We start from the raw sequence: 16,819 nt of genomic DNA, 5'->3' as shown, positions 1-16,819 counted from the left end.
ATCTAGATATATTGAAGATGTTCACCATTTTTTTATTTTGATGAAATACACCTCTAGGTATTTATTTAGGATTTATTTTGCAAATACCCCTGTTTTGCCTTGTTGATGACATTTTGTATGTTTTTTTTTTGTTTTTTGTTTTTTTTGTTTTTTTTTTATTTATGATTTGATCCCCCTTGTGCATGCTTATGAGCTGTTTTGATTGTTGATTCACATTGTAGATGTTAATTGAACCTTTCTTTGGATAAAAAAAATTTCATTTAGTATTTTATTTAGGCTAATTTTTGTGAGTGAATACATATTAGCTAATTCTAAATTTTCAAACATATTTATTGTATCTTGTTTCCTTTTGTTCATCCTTTGTCATCTTTTTAATTCATCATTTGAGATATGTTATATATGTTATGGAGTTTGACCTATAATTTTATATCCATCATTATTATTTGTAAGTTATTGTTTTATGAAAGCGTTCTATATGCTATCAAGGTATGCTTCCTCTTTTTCTTATCTACTTGTTTCTATTAATATGCATGTTTTGTTCGCATGATTGTTACATCTTGCTTTGATTTTGTTTATATATTATTATTTCTTTGTTTCTTAATGTGGGTGAAATGCATGTTGTGTATTATAGGACATTTGTCATGTTATATTGCTTGTGAACTAATACTATTGTTTTATGAAAGCACTTAACATGATATTAAGGTACACTCTTTCCTTTCCTTGATTATTGATTCTTTGAATGCATATGGCTTGTTGGAATGACTCTTAATTATGCTCATATCATTGACTTGTTGTATATCCCTCTATTAGGTATCAATTAATTTACAAATCAATTGTCATAATCACCTTAACTTGATTAGTAGAAACCTGTTTTAGGGCTTAGAGGGGTGTTACCTTAAGGTACCTTCCTGAAAACCTAACCCTTAGACTTGAACTTGATTTTTAAAGACATGTTTTTCCAAACAAGGAGTTATTTTTAGGGTTTTTTTTCTTTTAAAGATAAACATAAATAAGTAGCAACTCCAACTTTTATAAAAAATAGTTTTTACTAAAACGTGAGTCTTGTCGTTAAGTGGGGAAAAAAGTGAAAAATGTGGGTCAATAATATCATCCTTATTCTATAGTTGCACACCAAACATTCCTATTTGGATGTAATATAGGGGCCTAACTTGAGAAATGATAGGTTGGATTTTGGTTTTTATGTTATGCTAGGTTGATCCTTATTTGCCAAGTTAGTATGACTCATAAGTGATGTGCAATAGTCACAATTGTTAGACAATAATACCTAAGTAGGGGATACCTCATTTTAATTCAAAGTTATGCAAAATATACTTTGAAATCTGTTTCTTATTCAAGATATTTTATTCTTGATTTATTCCTCTTATTGTTGTTTATTTTTTACAACTACGCAGATAACATCCTCCTCCCATGAGATTTGGTAATTTTTCCTTTTGTGTACCTCAACATGAGATGAATATCAAAGGGTAGATTCCTTTTACAAGGTCCAAAATAATTCATTTTGCCTCTTAACCCCATATTGTTGGGTACACTCCTAGAGCAAATGTTGGTTGACTATGGGCAATAAAATTAAAAAACAAAATTCCTTGTAAGGGGTTTTCAAAAATTTAAAAATAATAAACAAATAATAAGGTTGTCCTCACTAGAAAAAAAAAAAAAAAAAGATAGTGACACACAAATCACCTTTTTTACTACTATTTTTACCATATGATTATGATTGAATATAATAAAAGTGTGTAGTATTGGCTTTGACCATCTTATTTGAAAATCAATTGGTGTTCAATAAAGGTAGGTCAAATTTTTTATAGCATTTGACATCACACCTTGTGAGCCTCTTCTAAGAGCCATCATTTGGGTAATCCATCCCCAAACTTAAGAGTAATGTTGCACCCCAACAAAGTGATCACCATTTCCTAAAAACAAAAGTTTGCTACTATTTAATTATCACCAGCTAATTGGATTAGTCTTGTACTTCTTCTAACAAGAGAAATGAACCTTACTCAAAGAGTATAGCACTTGGCCTAATCAAATATAGCAAGTAAGCTACACTCCAATGAGTGGATCAAGTATTGTCCCCAATGATAGTGTATTTTATAATTTAAGCTGAAAAGTGGATAGAATAAAGCTGATAAAGTTGCAATTGAGTGAATAATGAAAAATAACCATTTTTAAAAAATTAAGAGTGAATTTGAGTCAAACAATAACTGAAATTTTAAGAAGAAATAATCAATTCAAAATTATATTGGATTTGAATTCAATAAAACAATTGGTTCTTATTGGTGGAGATAAATCTTAAATTCAATATATTGTTCATCAAAATAGGGAAAGAGCTAAAAATCTCCCTAAACCAATGTTAGATTTAGTTTAAGTCTAGGTTGTCATCTACCCGATTGGTGTAGAACCAACAATGAGGTATCCAACTAGCCTCCACGTGACATAGGCGATGATTGCACCTACACAAAGGAATGTTCGGATGGGTTTTCCAAATACACCCCTCTAAAGCTTAAGTCAAATGTGGAAGACTTGAGCAAAAGATTTTTTAGAAAAGTGGCAATAGACCTGCCTTAATTATGCCTTTGATTGCGCTTTTATTGTCATTAATGCCAATGATTGTCGGCTCGTAACGATTGTTGCACCTTGATGAGCCTTGAAGTCTAATGTTTTATGCTTAGTAACGGTTGCAACAATCAATGCACTTAATATCAGACATACTAAATGCTTGACAGGCGGGAATGTATAGTGCCCGAATAGTTTGCGTCTATATGCACCTTGGGGTGGACGGATAGTGTTACACGGCTACTGTCTCAACGTGAGTCATGTTGGACGGTAGAGAGCATCATACATACCCTTAAGATATAATTCATCATTCTAATTGTCAATTTACTCAATTAAGTCATAATTTTAACTCAAATTATCTTGTAGTTTATATAATGAATCCACACAACACTATCCACACAACACTATTGAATCTAAAGGAATGCCTAGCCACTCATGGAGAGAAGAATCATCCAACACTATATGTTTTGTAAGTTAGAAAAGGAAAATGAAAATTGCAATAAAACTCAAAAGAGAGAAAATCTCGTTTATAGTTGAAGTTACAAGTTGCTAACAACTACCAAGATGAGTTGGCATCATAACTCCTACAAAATTGCATCTCCTTAGGAAATGGTTAATGTAGAGAAAATAGAGGAAATGGTTAATGCAGAGAAAATAGAGTTTCATATCTACTGAAAATTTTCTTAAAATAAATTAGGACAATTTTTTTTCGCATTGTTAAAATAAATAATTGAGATTTGTTTTAAAATAAATTTAGGGGTAAAATTGTCATTGGTTGAAGTTTTCTTAAATAATGTAGACATAAAATTATAATTTGTAAATTTCAATAGGATTTTTTTTAAAAAAAAAGAAAAAGAAAAAAAGAAATTAGCATAAAAATGGATTCTTTTGATATTTTCAGTTAATAATTGGCATTTGTTCCAAAAATTATGTAAGGATAAAATGACTATTTTGAGGAACCTAAAAGTAATAATTTAGGCATGCAAATAAAAATATACTTAACACTCATGTATTTTCTCATTCTTTTATCCTAAATGCTTTAACCATCATATATATTTCACGTTATATTTCTTATTAATTAATTGACCATACTCATTTATTAATTAGTAAAATGTCATAATGCCCTCCACTTATAAGCTTAAAGGGAGGATGTCTGACAATTTGTCGTACCTTCCTTATAAGTAATTTGGCCTAGTACCCGTTCTTGATTTGAGGACTAGTCTTATTGTTTATAATCACACAAGATTCTCTTTCCAACCTTATATCCTTTCAGGCATGATGTTTTTAGTCCCCAGTGACCTGCCAAAGTTAATGCCATAGGGAAGCATCTTACATGTCCCGCTGGTAAGATCGGTCCCCTTGTATTCAAGCTTCTTTTATTCTTATACGGGGGTCCTATCCCCGATTGTTCCCCATCTCAAAACGTAAAGCCAATTCATCGAAGAACAACCTTCAAAGAAGCAGATGGTTTGTCTGTCAAGGAACTCATAACAATACCATATATTTACAGTACACCTCCAGAAAAAGAAACAGATGAAATTACAGTGGATTTGATTTGACATACTCCACTCAATACAGGGTACAGGGTGGTGACCAAAGTGTAGACGCTGACAGGAGAGAATGGAAACATGGGTGGGTCTGTATTCCTTCATATTCCGTCAAAATTCCAACATAACTTGAACACCCTACTGAAATTTTTGAACAAACCCTTAATTTTCTGACAAGCTTTATGCCTGTTTGTTGGCTAAAGTATTTGACTTTAGGCCTACTCCTATAGAAGGCTTGAATACAAGGGGACAATCTTGGGACAATCTTTGCAACACTCTGAGCTGATTCATAAAACAGTTATGCAAAACTACATGTGGACTTTTTTTTTTTTTGATAGGTAAAACTACATGTGGACTCTGCAACAAGAATATTTAACTAAGACCTAATCTAATGAACCATTGATCTTAATCTTGGGAACCAATAACAGAATGAGGCTAACAAGTGTATAAAATGTTATAATAGAGTATAAAAACTAATAGAAAGAATTACAACATTGAAAATTAAACCTTGTCCTCAGAACTGAGTAAGTTGCTCAAGTTTACGAGCCTGAAAAAACTTGCAACGACCTTTACCACTTGATTCAATTTCTTCGCTCTTCCTCTTGCTTTCAATGAAACCAACACTGCTCAATTTTAACTGCCGCTTACCATTCCTATTAGTGGAACCGTCTTCCTCAACTTTATCAGCCTCCCTAATAAAGAACCACAGCATTGAAAGTATTTGAATTTAGCACATAAAATATTTATATGCGTAGATATTATAAATATACATGTCATTAATTTGGAAAGGTTTTAGACTTCTAGTGAAATGGATGTCATCTGTAGTTTTTGATTTGATAAATTTAGGGTTGATCAACAAAAGATTTACTGAAACAGAGATTTAAGTTCATATCATAGTTACTAGTTTTATACGTTGATTTTCCATTAATGCATTTTGGTCATCCATTCTTATATTGGGTACAGAAATCTGATAATCAACACAGAGTTAAATATAGTCTAATGCAGATTGATAGTAAGATAATTTAATATAGATTTGATTAATAGTCAATTCCTTAATAAATAGATGTAAAATTTAATAGCTTGTTTTTTAGCTCAACCCAATCCAACAAAATCTGATATTATAATCAGTCCACAAATCCACTCAACTCAACCAACCAACCTGAAAATATGTTTAGAAAAAAAAAAAGCTTGGGTTAGGTGACTTGGGTTGAACATCGAGTTGGATTGGTTTTTAGGTAAATGAGCTTCATGTTAAGGTTGCTTTGGTTGACCCAGTATGCCCAAGTTGCATCCTGGTACACAAGACAAAACTTATGTAGTTGTGATAGATGAAAAACAAGAAATCAAATTTCAAAGCCAATGGAAAGTGGAAGCAAAAGAATACTTGCAGTCTTCTATCACTATCCTATACATAAAATGAATAATCTAAAGAAAAAACAACTTAAGAATAACATTACTCTCTCATATGATTTATCTTCTCTCCATGTAAAAGAACACCCTAGCTCAATATAAAAAAGCTTCTTACCAAGAGATGACAGAAAATTAAGACAATTTACCCCAATATGGACTTTTCAGATGTGGTGGATCTGGCCTCATGCAATCAACTCCCACTTCTCAAAATTTTATTCTACACTCAATTGCAATGCTTTTGATGGTTATCTATGCATGACCTTAATTCTTAAGCTCTTTGGCTAGTTATTTTCTTCCACTGGTATTATTGGCTTGAACCCTAGAACATCTTGGAGATGATGGTGATTTCTTTAGGGGGCTTGATAAGAAAAGGACCAAAGTGCTGAGGGTTTGTGCTATCCTAGCTACTTTATGGGAGATCTGGACCAAGAGGAATACAAGGATTTTCAAGAAGAAATTTATCAGACTAGATACAATAGTTATGCTTTGCTGACTTGCTTTTTATCAAAGTGTTTGTGGATGTAGTTCCCTTGTCATGGTGTGATAAAGCACTAATACTTGTAATTAGTTAGGGCCTTCCTCTTTTTATTTCTTAAGTTTCCTTGCTGCTGCCACCTGTACAGTTTGTTACCACAAACTCTCTTATAAATAAAATGTTGTCCAGACTCTGTTTTTTGAGCTGGTTCTTTCTTCATCTCTTCTCTCTAAAATTTCTGTTTTAAACCTAAACTCCATTTTGGTATCAGAGAAAGTGATATCCAACCATGTCGACCTTTCCTCCTACTCCTGCAAGCAATTCCAACACCACCACAAATAATAACCAAAACCCAGCTCCACAAATAACCCAAATGACCTTACCTTCACCTTCCCTTTCTCAATCCCTCTCTATCAAATTGGACGAGACAAATCTGCTGTTATGGAAGAGTCAACTTCTCAACGAGATTATAGCAAATGGGCTGGAAGATTTCATAGATCCAGATCAGTCCAGTCCACCCAAATATCTCGATGCAGCTTGCCCACAAGTAAATCCTGAATTTGTGCAGTGGGACCGTCTGAACCGGTTGGTAATGAGTTGGATCTATTCATCTCTAACTCCAGGGATGGTTGGGCAGATCGTCGAATGTTCTACTGCTCGTGACATTTGGGCATCACTTAATGATGAGTATGAATCACCCTCCATAGCCACGGTAATGAGTTTAAACTCTCAGCTACAGCGAATTAAGAAGATTGATATTCCTCTATCTGAGTATTTGTCTCGACTTAAATTTGTGTTTGATAAATTTGCTACTATTGGAGAACCTCTATCCTACAAAGATAAGCTCACTCGTATTCTAGAGGGATTACCTGAAGAGTATGAAAATTTTGTCAGTTCTATTCACAATAGATCTGATAGACCTTCTCTTCAAGAGGTTCACAGCTTACTGCACACTTATGAGTATAGGCTTTCTCAGCAATCTGTGGACCAGAACTTGAATTTTCCCCAAGCTAATGTCACTACCTATCTAGGAAACAAGAAAAACCAGAAAAATCATTACCAGCATTATCCCAAACAACCACAAATGCCTAACTCCTTTTCATACATCAAACCACCCTATAATCACTCTCTGCACCCTCGCCCAAATAGCTTCCCAGGTTTATTGGGCAAACACCCCAATACCACTTCTTTTTTTCAGCCTCGTCAACCAGGTTACAATAACTCCATACCTCAATGTCAAATTTGTGGCAAATCAGGTCATATTGCCCTTAATGGCTATCACAGGACAAACCTAACTTATCACCCACCAGTTTTCCCAAATGCAGCAGCCTTCAATCCAAATGGTCCTGGCCAAACGAGTTCTCCAATCTCAGCAATGCTCACTACTTCTGCTGCACCAACAGGTCTTTCCTCTCAATCATCTGACAATTCTTGGTATATGGATTCGGGGGCCACACACCATTTTACCCCTGAATTTGGGCACATGACTGATGCAATGCAGTACTCAAGTGGTGACCATGCTCTGGTAGGCAATGATAAGCAAATTGGTATATCTCATATTGGTCATGCTTTGTTACATAGTTCTGTGAAACCCATACATTTAAATCATGTGCTTCATACTCCTGAGATCTCTAAACAGCTTATTAGTGTCACTAGACTTTGTGCTGACAATAAAGCATTTGTTGAGTTTTACCCCACTTTCTTTCTTGTGAAGGACCAGCAAACGAAACAACTCCTCCTCCAGGGCCATCTTGAGCGTGGTCTTTACAAACTTGCTCAGCCTACCACTCTCACTTCCAGTTCCGTGTCTTCATCTCCCTCAACTCAATTCTTCCCAGCTCCTCCTGCTCAAGCCTTTCTGTCTCAACAAAATCAAGTTGTGTTGTGGCATAATCGTCTTGGCCATCCTGCTCCTAAAGTAGTTCATCAAGTTCTACAGTCCTGCAATTTGAAATTTTCGAATTCTGAACATTTTTGTTCTTCCTGTCAATTGGCCAAGAGCCATCGTTTTCCCTTTGTACTTTCAGAATCTCGAGCAATGAAACCTTTTGATTTAGTATATTCTGATTTATGGGGACCATCTCCTATTGCTTCTGTCACTGGTGTTAAATATTTTCTCTTGTTTATCGATAATCATACACGCTTCACTTGATTTTACTTGTTAAATAATAAAAGTGACACCTTCTCCTACTTCCTTAAATTTAAACAACTCATTCAGACACAATTCAGCACAACCATTAAGAACTTGCAAACAGATTGAGGTGGGGAATTTTGACCCCTTAAACCGTTTCTTACCAACCTAGGTATCATTCATTGCCATCCATGTCCTATTACTCCTGAACAAAATGGGCAGGTCGAATGAAAGAATCATGATGTTGTTGAAAAAGGCCTATCCTTACTTGCTCATGTCTTTGTACCTTTATCCTTTTTGCTTTATGCCTTTCAATCTGCTGTTTATCTTATTAACAGGCTGCCTACACCAGTTCTTTCCAACAAAACACCATTTGAGTTGCTCTATCACTCTCGCCCTTCCTATGACTCAATTCGTGTTTTTGGTTGTGCTTGTTTTCCCTTTCTCCGTCCCTATAATCAAAATAAGCTCCAATTTCACTCTACTGAATGTGCCTTCCTTGGGTTTAGCTCCCATCATAAGGGTTACCTTTGCCTTCAAAAGGACACCGGTCATGTTTACATCTCTTGCCATGTTGTGTTCAATGAGCTGTCTTTTCCTTTTCATTCCTCCTCTTCTCCTTCTTTCTCATCTCCAACTCACCGACCTCCTTCTCTTCCTTTTTCTCTACCTTCAGCTTCTTTTTCTCCTTCTCCTTCGCCTTCTCTTCCTCATAATCCTGTATCCTCCCTCTCTCCATCCTCTTCTTCTCTCCCCTCTTCCTCATAGGACTCTTAGATCATGAACTCCATAGAGATATCACCAATTACTCCTATTGTTGACTTACAGGGCCCTGTCAATACACACCCAATGGTTACTCGCTCCAAGGCTAGAATTTATAAGCCTAAACTCCTACTTGCTGACTATGGTGCTTCATCTGAGTTGGATCTCTTTGAACCAACTACTTATCACCAGGCTGCAAGGCATGCTCATTGGCGACAGGCTATGGACACTGAATTTTACGCACTTTTGAACAATAATACCTGGACTTTGGTTCCCCCAACACTTGGACAAAAGGTTATTGGTTGTAAATGGGTTTTCAAGATTAAATTAAAACCTGATGGGTCAGTGGAATGCTACAAAGCTCGCCTTGTGGCTAAAGGCTTTCATCAAACTCATGGGTTGGATTATTTTGAAACATTTAGCCCCATTGTTAAGCCCACGACTATTCGGATTGTGCTCAGCTTGGCTCTTACCTTCTATTGGTCTTTAAAGCATTTGGATGTTCACAATGCTTTCTTAAATGGCGACTTGGCTGAAGATGTTTTTATGAAGCAACCTATCGGTTTTATTTCCTCTACCGCTCCAACTCATGTTTGTAAGCTCAACAAGTCACTCTATGGTCTAAAACAGAGTCCTCGTGCTTGGTACAAGAAGCTTAGCAATTGCTTACTTCAATGGGGATTCTCTAGCTCCAAATCTGACACCTCTCTGTTTGTTCTTTATTTTGGCTCCTCCATTACTATTCTCTTGATCTATGTTGATGACATCATTGTCAAGGGTAGCGATTCTTAGTTTCTGGGTTCCCTTATTTGCCGGCTTAATCAACACTTTCCCTTGAAGGATTTAGGTGCTTTATCTTATTTTTTGGGAATCCAGGTGATTTCTACTGCTTCTACGCTTCATTTATCTCAACAGAAGTATATTTCTGACCTCCTTCATCGTGCCTCCATGTTCGCTTGTAAGCTTATCTCCACTCCATCTTCAAAGCAACGTGTTGTTTCACGGTCTAGTGCAGAGTCAGAATATCGCAGTCTTGCTAATGCAACTGCTGAGTTAATTTGGATTGAAGCACTTCTTACTGAACTTCATCTTTCCCTTCCCTTTGTCCCCTGATTTGCTCTGTGATAATCTCAGTGCCACTCAGCTCGCTGCTAATCCTATTCTCCATGCTCGGACCAAACACATTGAAATTGATTTTCATTTTATTCGAGAGCGTGTTGTCAACAAGTCTCTTCAAGTTCATTTCACTCCATCAAAGGAACAACTGGCTGACATATTTACCAAACCCCTACACAACGCTTCCAAAGTCTCAGGACCAAGCTGACAGCCCTTCCCAGCCCGATCAGCTTGTGGGGGGATGATAAAGCACTAATACGTGTAATTAGTTAGGGCCTTCCTTTTTTTATTTCTTCAGTTTCCTTGCTACTGCCGCCTGTACAGTTTGTTACCTCAAACTCTCTTATAAATAAAGTGTTGTCTAGACTCTGTTTTATGAGCTGGTTCTTTCTTCATCTCTTCTCTCTGAAATTTCTGTTTTAAACCTAAACTCCATTTTGGTGGATATGCACCCTACTTGAGCAGGTGGTCCTAGACGTGAAGTTGTCATCATTGCATTGACCTCTACTTCCTTGGGATGACTGTTCAGACGCAGAGGGGGTGAGATTATGGTCATCACCAAACCAAGTGATGATGGAGAGGCTGCCTTTAGCCTTGATAGAGAGCTTGAACGAACCTTCAAGCTTGAAGGTTGAGACGTATGCTTATTAAGAGTGATTCTCTGGTTGTGATTTATTGGCTACCTTTTGGGAATCAGACGCCTTGGCACTATGCTCATCTCACAAGGGAGATTATGGATATTTCCATAAATCTGGGGATGCCACATGGAAGTTGGTTTCCAAATACACAACCAACCCAGATGCAGATTTTTTTGCTACAAGGGGCTTCATATTTCCCCTTGGAGAGGTTTGAGTGATTGTTTTGATGCATTTGATCAAGTCTCTCTGCTTAAAAACACTTCTCATAGCCTATAGATCTAACACAAAGGAAAAGTAGTAATTTTCCATTATTACCCCTACCTCAAAACTGTGTCTGATTTCGGACATTATTGACAATAACAAGTAACAACACCAGACATCATAACTTCTAATTCCAGCAACTAATGGATTTACCAGTTTTAAATTGCCTTCAATTCATTCATGAGGTGTTTGCCAATATATCAGGAGTAATGATGGTGATTGCTAAAATCACAATTCTACATTTAGTACATGAAAGCATAGACCACCATACTAACAATTAAACCAAATCATGTGGAGACGGAACTTGACAAGTAAATGTAAATTGAGGACTCACCATAGTACTTCAACAATGTCTTTGGAGTAGGCAGTGCACGTACCCCAACTGAAACGAACCAGAGTCGGAAATCCAAATACCGAGTGTTTGTGATGTTGCAACCAGGACTTAGTTACAGGATCTAAAAACATGAAAACAAAACAAGTTTTCGTCTTATGCTTTCATAGGACATCCATTTTCAACTCAATAACCATTCCAAAGCTCCACATAAACCTAAGAGAAACTTTTCACCTCCAGGATATCCAGATCCAAAGTTCCTATGCATATTTTCAGCAGTTTCAACCAGCACCCAATCTCGTAGGGCTCGGTCTCTTGTCACCTGAACAATAAAAAAAAAAGATAACAATGAGAATATGAAGACCTTGACGGGGAAGTTTAAAAGGGAAGTTGATCACCTTTGCAACTATGCTTGCTCCACTTACAACAGGATAAAGACTATCAGCTTTCTTTGCAACAACAAATTTGACAGCAGGAAATCTTTCAGACAGTTTAATCCTATACTTCTCTGCATCTCCCACTGTGTCCACGTAAACCTGAAAGCATGCAAATATTGAATGGTTCTAGCCTCGTGAAGAGTTGATCCACGTAAACTCAAAGAACTGTGAAAATTGCTCGGATCAGCCAAATGTGTGTCTTACTTTATGTGGTTACGAGGTTTTGCTAGGCTTTGGGATGTTAGGCTTGGTGAAATGCATATTACTTTATTACTTTGCATTAAGTTTTTAGTGGGTGAAAAAATAATATGGAATATCAATTTAGCAAGGGTTTTGATCCCTGTTGGAAAATTTGCGAGTTGGAAATTATGGCAGATTGTGTGGCAAATTATTGAATATTTTTCCAGCCCATATAAGCTATAATAATTGCATAATTGTACATAGAATCTCCTAGGATTTTTTCCTTTCTTAGCATTCTTCACTTATCTTATTTATCTTTGATAGCATGATCCTAGGCATTATTTCCTAGGCTATTTTTATACAATTATTTTGAATATATTCATATGTAATCCTACACAAAAAAAGGTAGCAGAAATCATTTCACAAAAGGGTTCTAGATCTGAATGAGAACATGGTATCAAAGCTAGAATTTTCTTTGCCTAATCACTCGTGCCTTGATTGCCAGGAATTTTTTTCAGATCATATCCCATTTGTTTTTGACCCTCTATTAGAAACATTGCTTCAGATTAGGCCCCTATTTTTTTGACCTTCATATCCCTTCTTCCCCTCATAATGTCAAACACTTCAGAGGTTGATTCTTCAATATTGAGCCAAACCACAATCCAATAATCAACACCACTTGCTGAATTCCAGAATATAGTAGGATCCTTCAAACTCAATGGGGGAAATTATTTAGAGTGGTCACAATTGATAAAGACTTATATTAAGGGCAAAGGAAAGTTAAGCCATCTCATTGGACCTGTTGTGAGTAAGGATGATCCAAGGTTTGTCGTGTGGGATGAAGAAGACTCTCAAATCATGTCATGGCTTTGGAACTCTATACAACCAGAGATGAGCCATACATGCATGTTTCTCTCAACGGCCAAGGAAATTTGGGAGTCCGTGTGTCATACCTATTCTAAGGTAAGGGATGCAGCCCAAACATATGAACTAAAGACAAGGATTCACAACACCAAACAAGGTATTCTTTCCGTAACTGAGGTAATTTCTTCATTAGACCAACATAGATAAGAAATTAAGCAAACTTGAGGTAATTAGCTCCATTCAATTTCACAATTGTGGTTTTCAGGGAAAGAATTTTAGCTTGAACAGTCTCAACTCAACACATGTTGCTAGTTGTGTTGGACTTGCTAAGTACATTTGTAAGTATTATAACATAAATGCAGAACAACTTTACAGATAAGCGAGAACAAACCACACCTCAAGAACAATGTCAAGAGTCAAGTTAAAAAGCATGCGCCACACAGCATAAGAACAAAATTTTCAAAAAATTAACCAACATCTAAAAAAGCAAAAATTGCTGTCAGAAGTAACTGAAAGCTAGAAAAAGAGATTTACAAAACAATGAATGAAAAAACAGTAACAAACAACCTCAGTTTGGTGAGGACTCTTGAAAGAGAGTAGAAGTAAAGGAAGAGGGATAGAAAAAGAGAGGAGAGAAGTAAAAGTACAATGTGTACCCCTAAAAGAGGGTGAAAAGAAGTGAGAATATAATCAGTGTACTTGAAGGACCTCTCATCCTTTGAGAAACATGCCCGTGTGGTTCTGACCAACGTTTCCTCGTGAGTTCTGCAGCTCTAGGAGAGAATTCAATAATGAATTAAAAGATTAAGTCGAGAGAATGTCCCAACACCATTCCAGCTTATCCGACGAAGTGACTCTAGTCTGAAACCAACCGGATCAACGGGCACATGCAGAACTACCTATGGTTGTGCAGTACAAAATTTAGTCATAGGGCATCTCAGAGATTCCTTCCCTCCTTCCTTTTCTTGCTTTATATTTTTATTCTCTTTTATTAAAATGAATTTTTTTTATCAAAAAAAAAAAAAAGCAAGTATAGCATGAAAATTGGGTTGCTCAACCATATCACAACCACACATATGCTATGTTGATAGGCATATTCTTGATAAGTCATTGCCAAATAATCCAACTTAAAGAGCAAAGACACATATATCCCTTTTGCTATCTTGAGAAGCAAAAGAAAATGTAACCCAGTTACTATTTTGAGAAATCATATTTTCATTCAGTTAGCACTCTCTAAATTTTACAGCTAATCCACTGCAGATTTTAATTCTACGGAGTGAGCTTTTCTCTACATATAATTTTGAAATTGTAGTTGATTAATTACTTCTAGTTGATGTAAGCACAACTTCTTTATAAGATTGCGTCCAACTGCAAAACCCTAAGGAATATAGTCAAAATCTGATAGCTTTATTGCTACATCCCATTTGTTCACCCTATGCTCAATACTTGGAATGTTTAACTATTTAGAATCACACCTGAACTTTGGAAACACATTTTTTTTTATAGCCTAAACTCTAGAAACATATTTGAGAGGAATAATCTCATACAAGTTGAAAATGTTACCTCAGTTAAAAGAACTCCCATGTTTAGGACCCTAGTGATGAGGCCAATTGCAGAGTCATGAGATATTTCATTTAGATTTATCTTGTTTCTGCCAACAAAAGAAAAAAATAATCATGTTACAAAGCTGCAATCTAGCACAAGGTTACAAGTTATTATACTTTACTAACTTCTTTAGCATTTTAGCTGAGAGCTCCCATGGATCTATGACATCAACAGCCCATCCAATGGATTCATCAGCCTTTAAATTTTCAAACAATTCCTCCCTCTTCTCTTCTTTTAGAGTCTTTGAATCTGAAAATGGAAAAAGAAAAAAAAAGATTTAAGCGACTGGAGGTAAACAATCACTTTTATGGATATTAATTAGCAAGGTCAAGCAGCTCATAATAACCATTATAAACAAAATCCACAGTGTAGACCAACTAGTTCATACAGAGCAGGTATAATGGCCATTTTACTCTTTAATTTGGTGTTGATGAAGACATCTGAAAGACCAAAATAAGAACCAAGAAGACAAATTTCCCTTCTTCAACATTTTATCCAAAATCAAATATCAATTATAGCTCTAACTTTCATCCCTCTCATCCTTGAAGGGAAGGTTGTTAAAATCAAGGATTTTAAATCCATCAGCACATTGGCTATAAATAAGATCATTGCAAAGATTCTTCCAAAAGGCATCATGAGGCGGCCATAGCCCCTCTTAAGGTGACTTTGCTTAGGATAAGGAAATTCGTAATGACAAAGTTGTCTAAGAAGGATTGTTCTTAAGCTATATTTCAACAAAGCCCATGATAATGTCAATTGAGGATTCTTGAACCGTACTAAACCAAGAAAAGAGCTAGGTTGCAAACAAGGTTGTTCGCTGAGAAGACACTTGTTCTACTAGCTTTTACCATGTCAAGAGAATTTAGATAGATTAGCATCTTCCATTGGTTAAGACTAGCATTTAGCCCTTCAAATACTTGAGGCTTCTCTAAAGAAGCAACCTTAAAGCATCACGATTACTTAGGCGATTGTCACATCATATGGGCTAAAGATTAATTTCACATTAAAATTGCACAGACTTACTTATGCTCATTATAATTGTCAGCAATTCCATGACAAGTTCATTGTATGGTTTTAGAATAAGTTTAATGCCAACTTGAGTTCACATGATCAACCACGAAGACCAATATTGTTTAAGATGGGTCAAGTTCAAGAGAAGTTCTAGTCAATCATCAAAATTGAAGGTAATATGAAAAGATGACTTGGTTTTAAACTAATATAAGATGGATTGCATACCCTAGAGAGCTATTTTCAAGACCTTATTGAGGGTTCGATATGCCTAGGTGTAGACCCTCCATTTTGTCCTAGTAGCACATGTTATTCTATGTGTTACGAAGCAATCAAGTCCTGAAGCACAAGGACTATGTATTGTAGAACTCAACAAGAGTTTGGTGTTGTTTTTCCTTAAGGGTTAAACGGTTATAAAGTCATGGCAAAGCAATGCAATGTGTCTAGGATAAGGTTCCTGAATAAAAAAAGGGTATGGGCAGCTTAAAATGGATACACAAATAAATGAAAAATGTCAAGGTTCGAGTTAGTCGAAGTTCCTTCCTACCTACTCACAACATGGTGATATGCAACCCATATCTTTCATAGACACCAAACACTCATTTTTTTACATCCTTTCTCTATTGACCACCTTCAACTAATTACCTATATACCAACCTAAGTCATGCTATGAAGAGACTTTACACCCTAATTGCTACTCCAATATCAACTCTCGATTTAAGGTCTTTCCAAGCAACCAGTGAACAATGATAGCAACAAGAATGGGATGTTATCTCAGCAAGATTAAAACCTAGTGCTAAGGTGAATGAGTCAAATCAGGTTTATGAGGTATCGAGGTTCCCTTTATGCTAAGAGTGGAAAGAATGAAATGCTTCAAACCTCCTCTTCCCTCACCTCTTCCCTCACCTTAACTCCTGAATTTAGCCACTCATTGAGAGTGACAAAAGAGAGATTGTTTGGGGAAGTCTTGCAACCCTTGCGATATAAGCTCCCAAGGTTGCAAAGTAAATGAAAGCAAGGAGGTAGCAAAGTGGGTTACAAAGCTAGGTTGCACAACGCCTGGGTTGCGAACTTTATGAAGGAAGGAGGAATAGGGAATTGGTGCAAGCAAGGGATAGCAAAGTGGGTGACACAGGGCACTTTAGGGGGTGTCTTGGAGACTTCACGAAGGGGATGGCAAAGTTAATGAGGAATGGGGGGTTGCAAAGTTGGCTGCCCACTGACTTGCTTCTTCTTCCAACATGATTTTCATCTCATTTTCTAGCAAAACTTGCACAAACTCATCAATTTACCTAGAAACAATGTTGGTAATAAAATTAACTAAATGGAATGGTTTCCACATACTCATATCCATATCAATACTCAACACCATATTCATATAAATATCCAATACCCATATTTCTTTCCCAATTCATAATCAACTCAAGTCTTACATACAATATCATATATACAATAGCAAATATCCGATCCTTTTTTTTTT

At 36.1% G+C, this 16,819-nt stretch overlaps 1 protein-coding gene across 4 annotated transcripts in view; it reads right to left on the bottom strand.

Annotated features, from left to right (window-relative positions):
* Positions 1-4,492: 4,492 nt before the first annotated feature.
* Positions 4,493-16,819, bottom strand: part of LOC100260143 (ribonuclease H2 subunit A) — a 36,810-nt gene continuing 24,483 nt past the window's right edge. For all 4 annotated transcript variants that reach the window (XM_010660566.3, XM_010660567.3, XM_002269781.4 and 1 more), the window contains exons 4-9: positions 14,457-14,580; positions 14,290-14,377; positions 11,644-11,781; positions 11,480-11,567; positions 11,249-11,369; positions 4,493-4,813 (exon numbers count right to left, since the gene is read on the bottom strand). In XM_010660566.3, coding sequence (XP_010658868.1) covers positions 4,636-4,813; positions 11,249-11,369; positions 11,480-11,567; positions 11,644-11,781; positions 14,290-14,377; positions 14,457-14,580 — 737 coding nt within the window. In that variant the 3' untranslated portion in view covers positions 4,493-4,635. The remainder of the gene's footprint in view (positions 4,814-11,248; positions 11,370-11,479; positions 11,568-11,643; positions 11,782-14,289; positions 14,378-14,456; positions 14,581-16,819) is intronic.

Source organism: Vitis vinifera, chromosome 13 (assembly GCF_030704535.1).
Source record: "Vitis vinifera cultivar Pinot Noir 40024 chromosome 13, ASM3070453v1".
Lineage (NCBI taxonomy): Eukaryota > Viridiplantae > Streptophyta > Magnoliopsida > Vitales > Vitaceae > Vitis > Vitis vinifera.
This window is presented reverse-complemented; position numbering and strand designations above follow the sequence as displayed.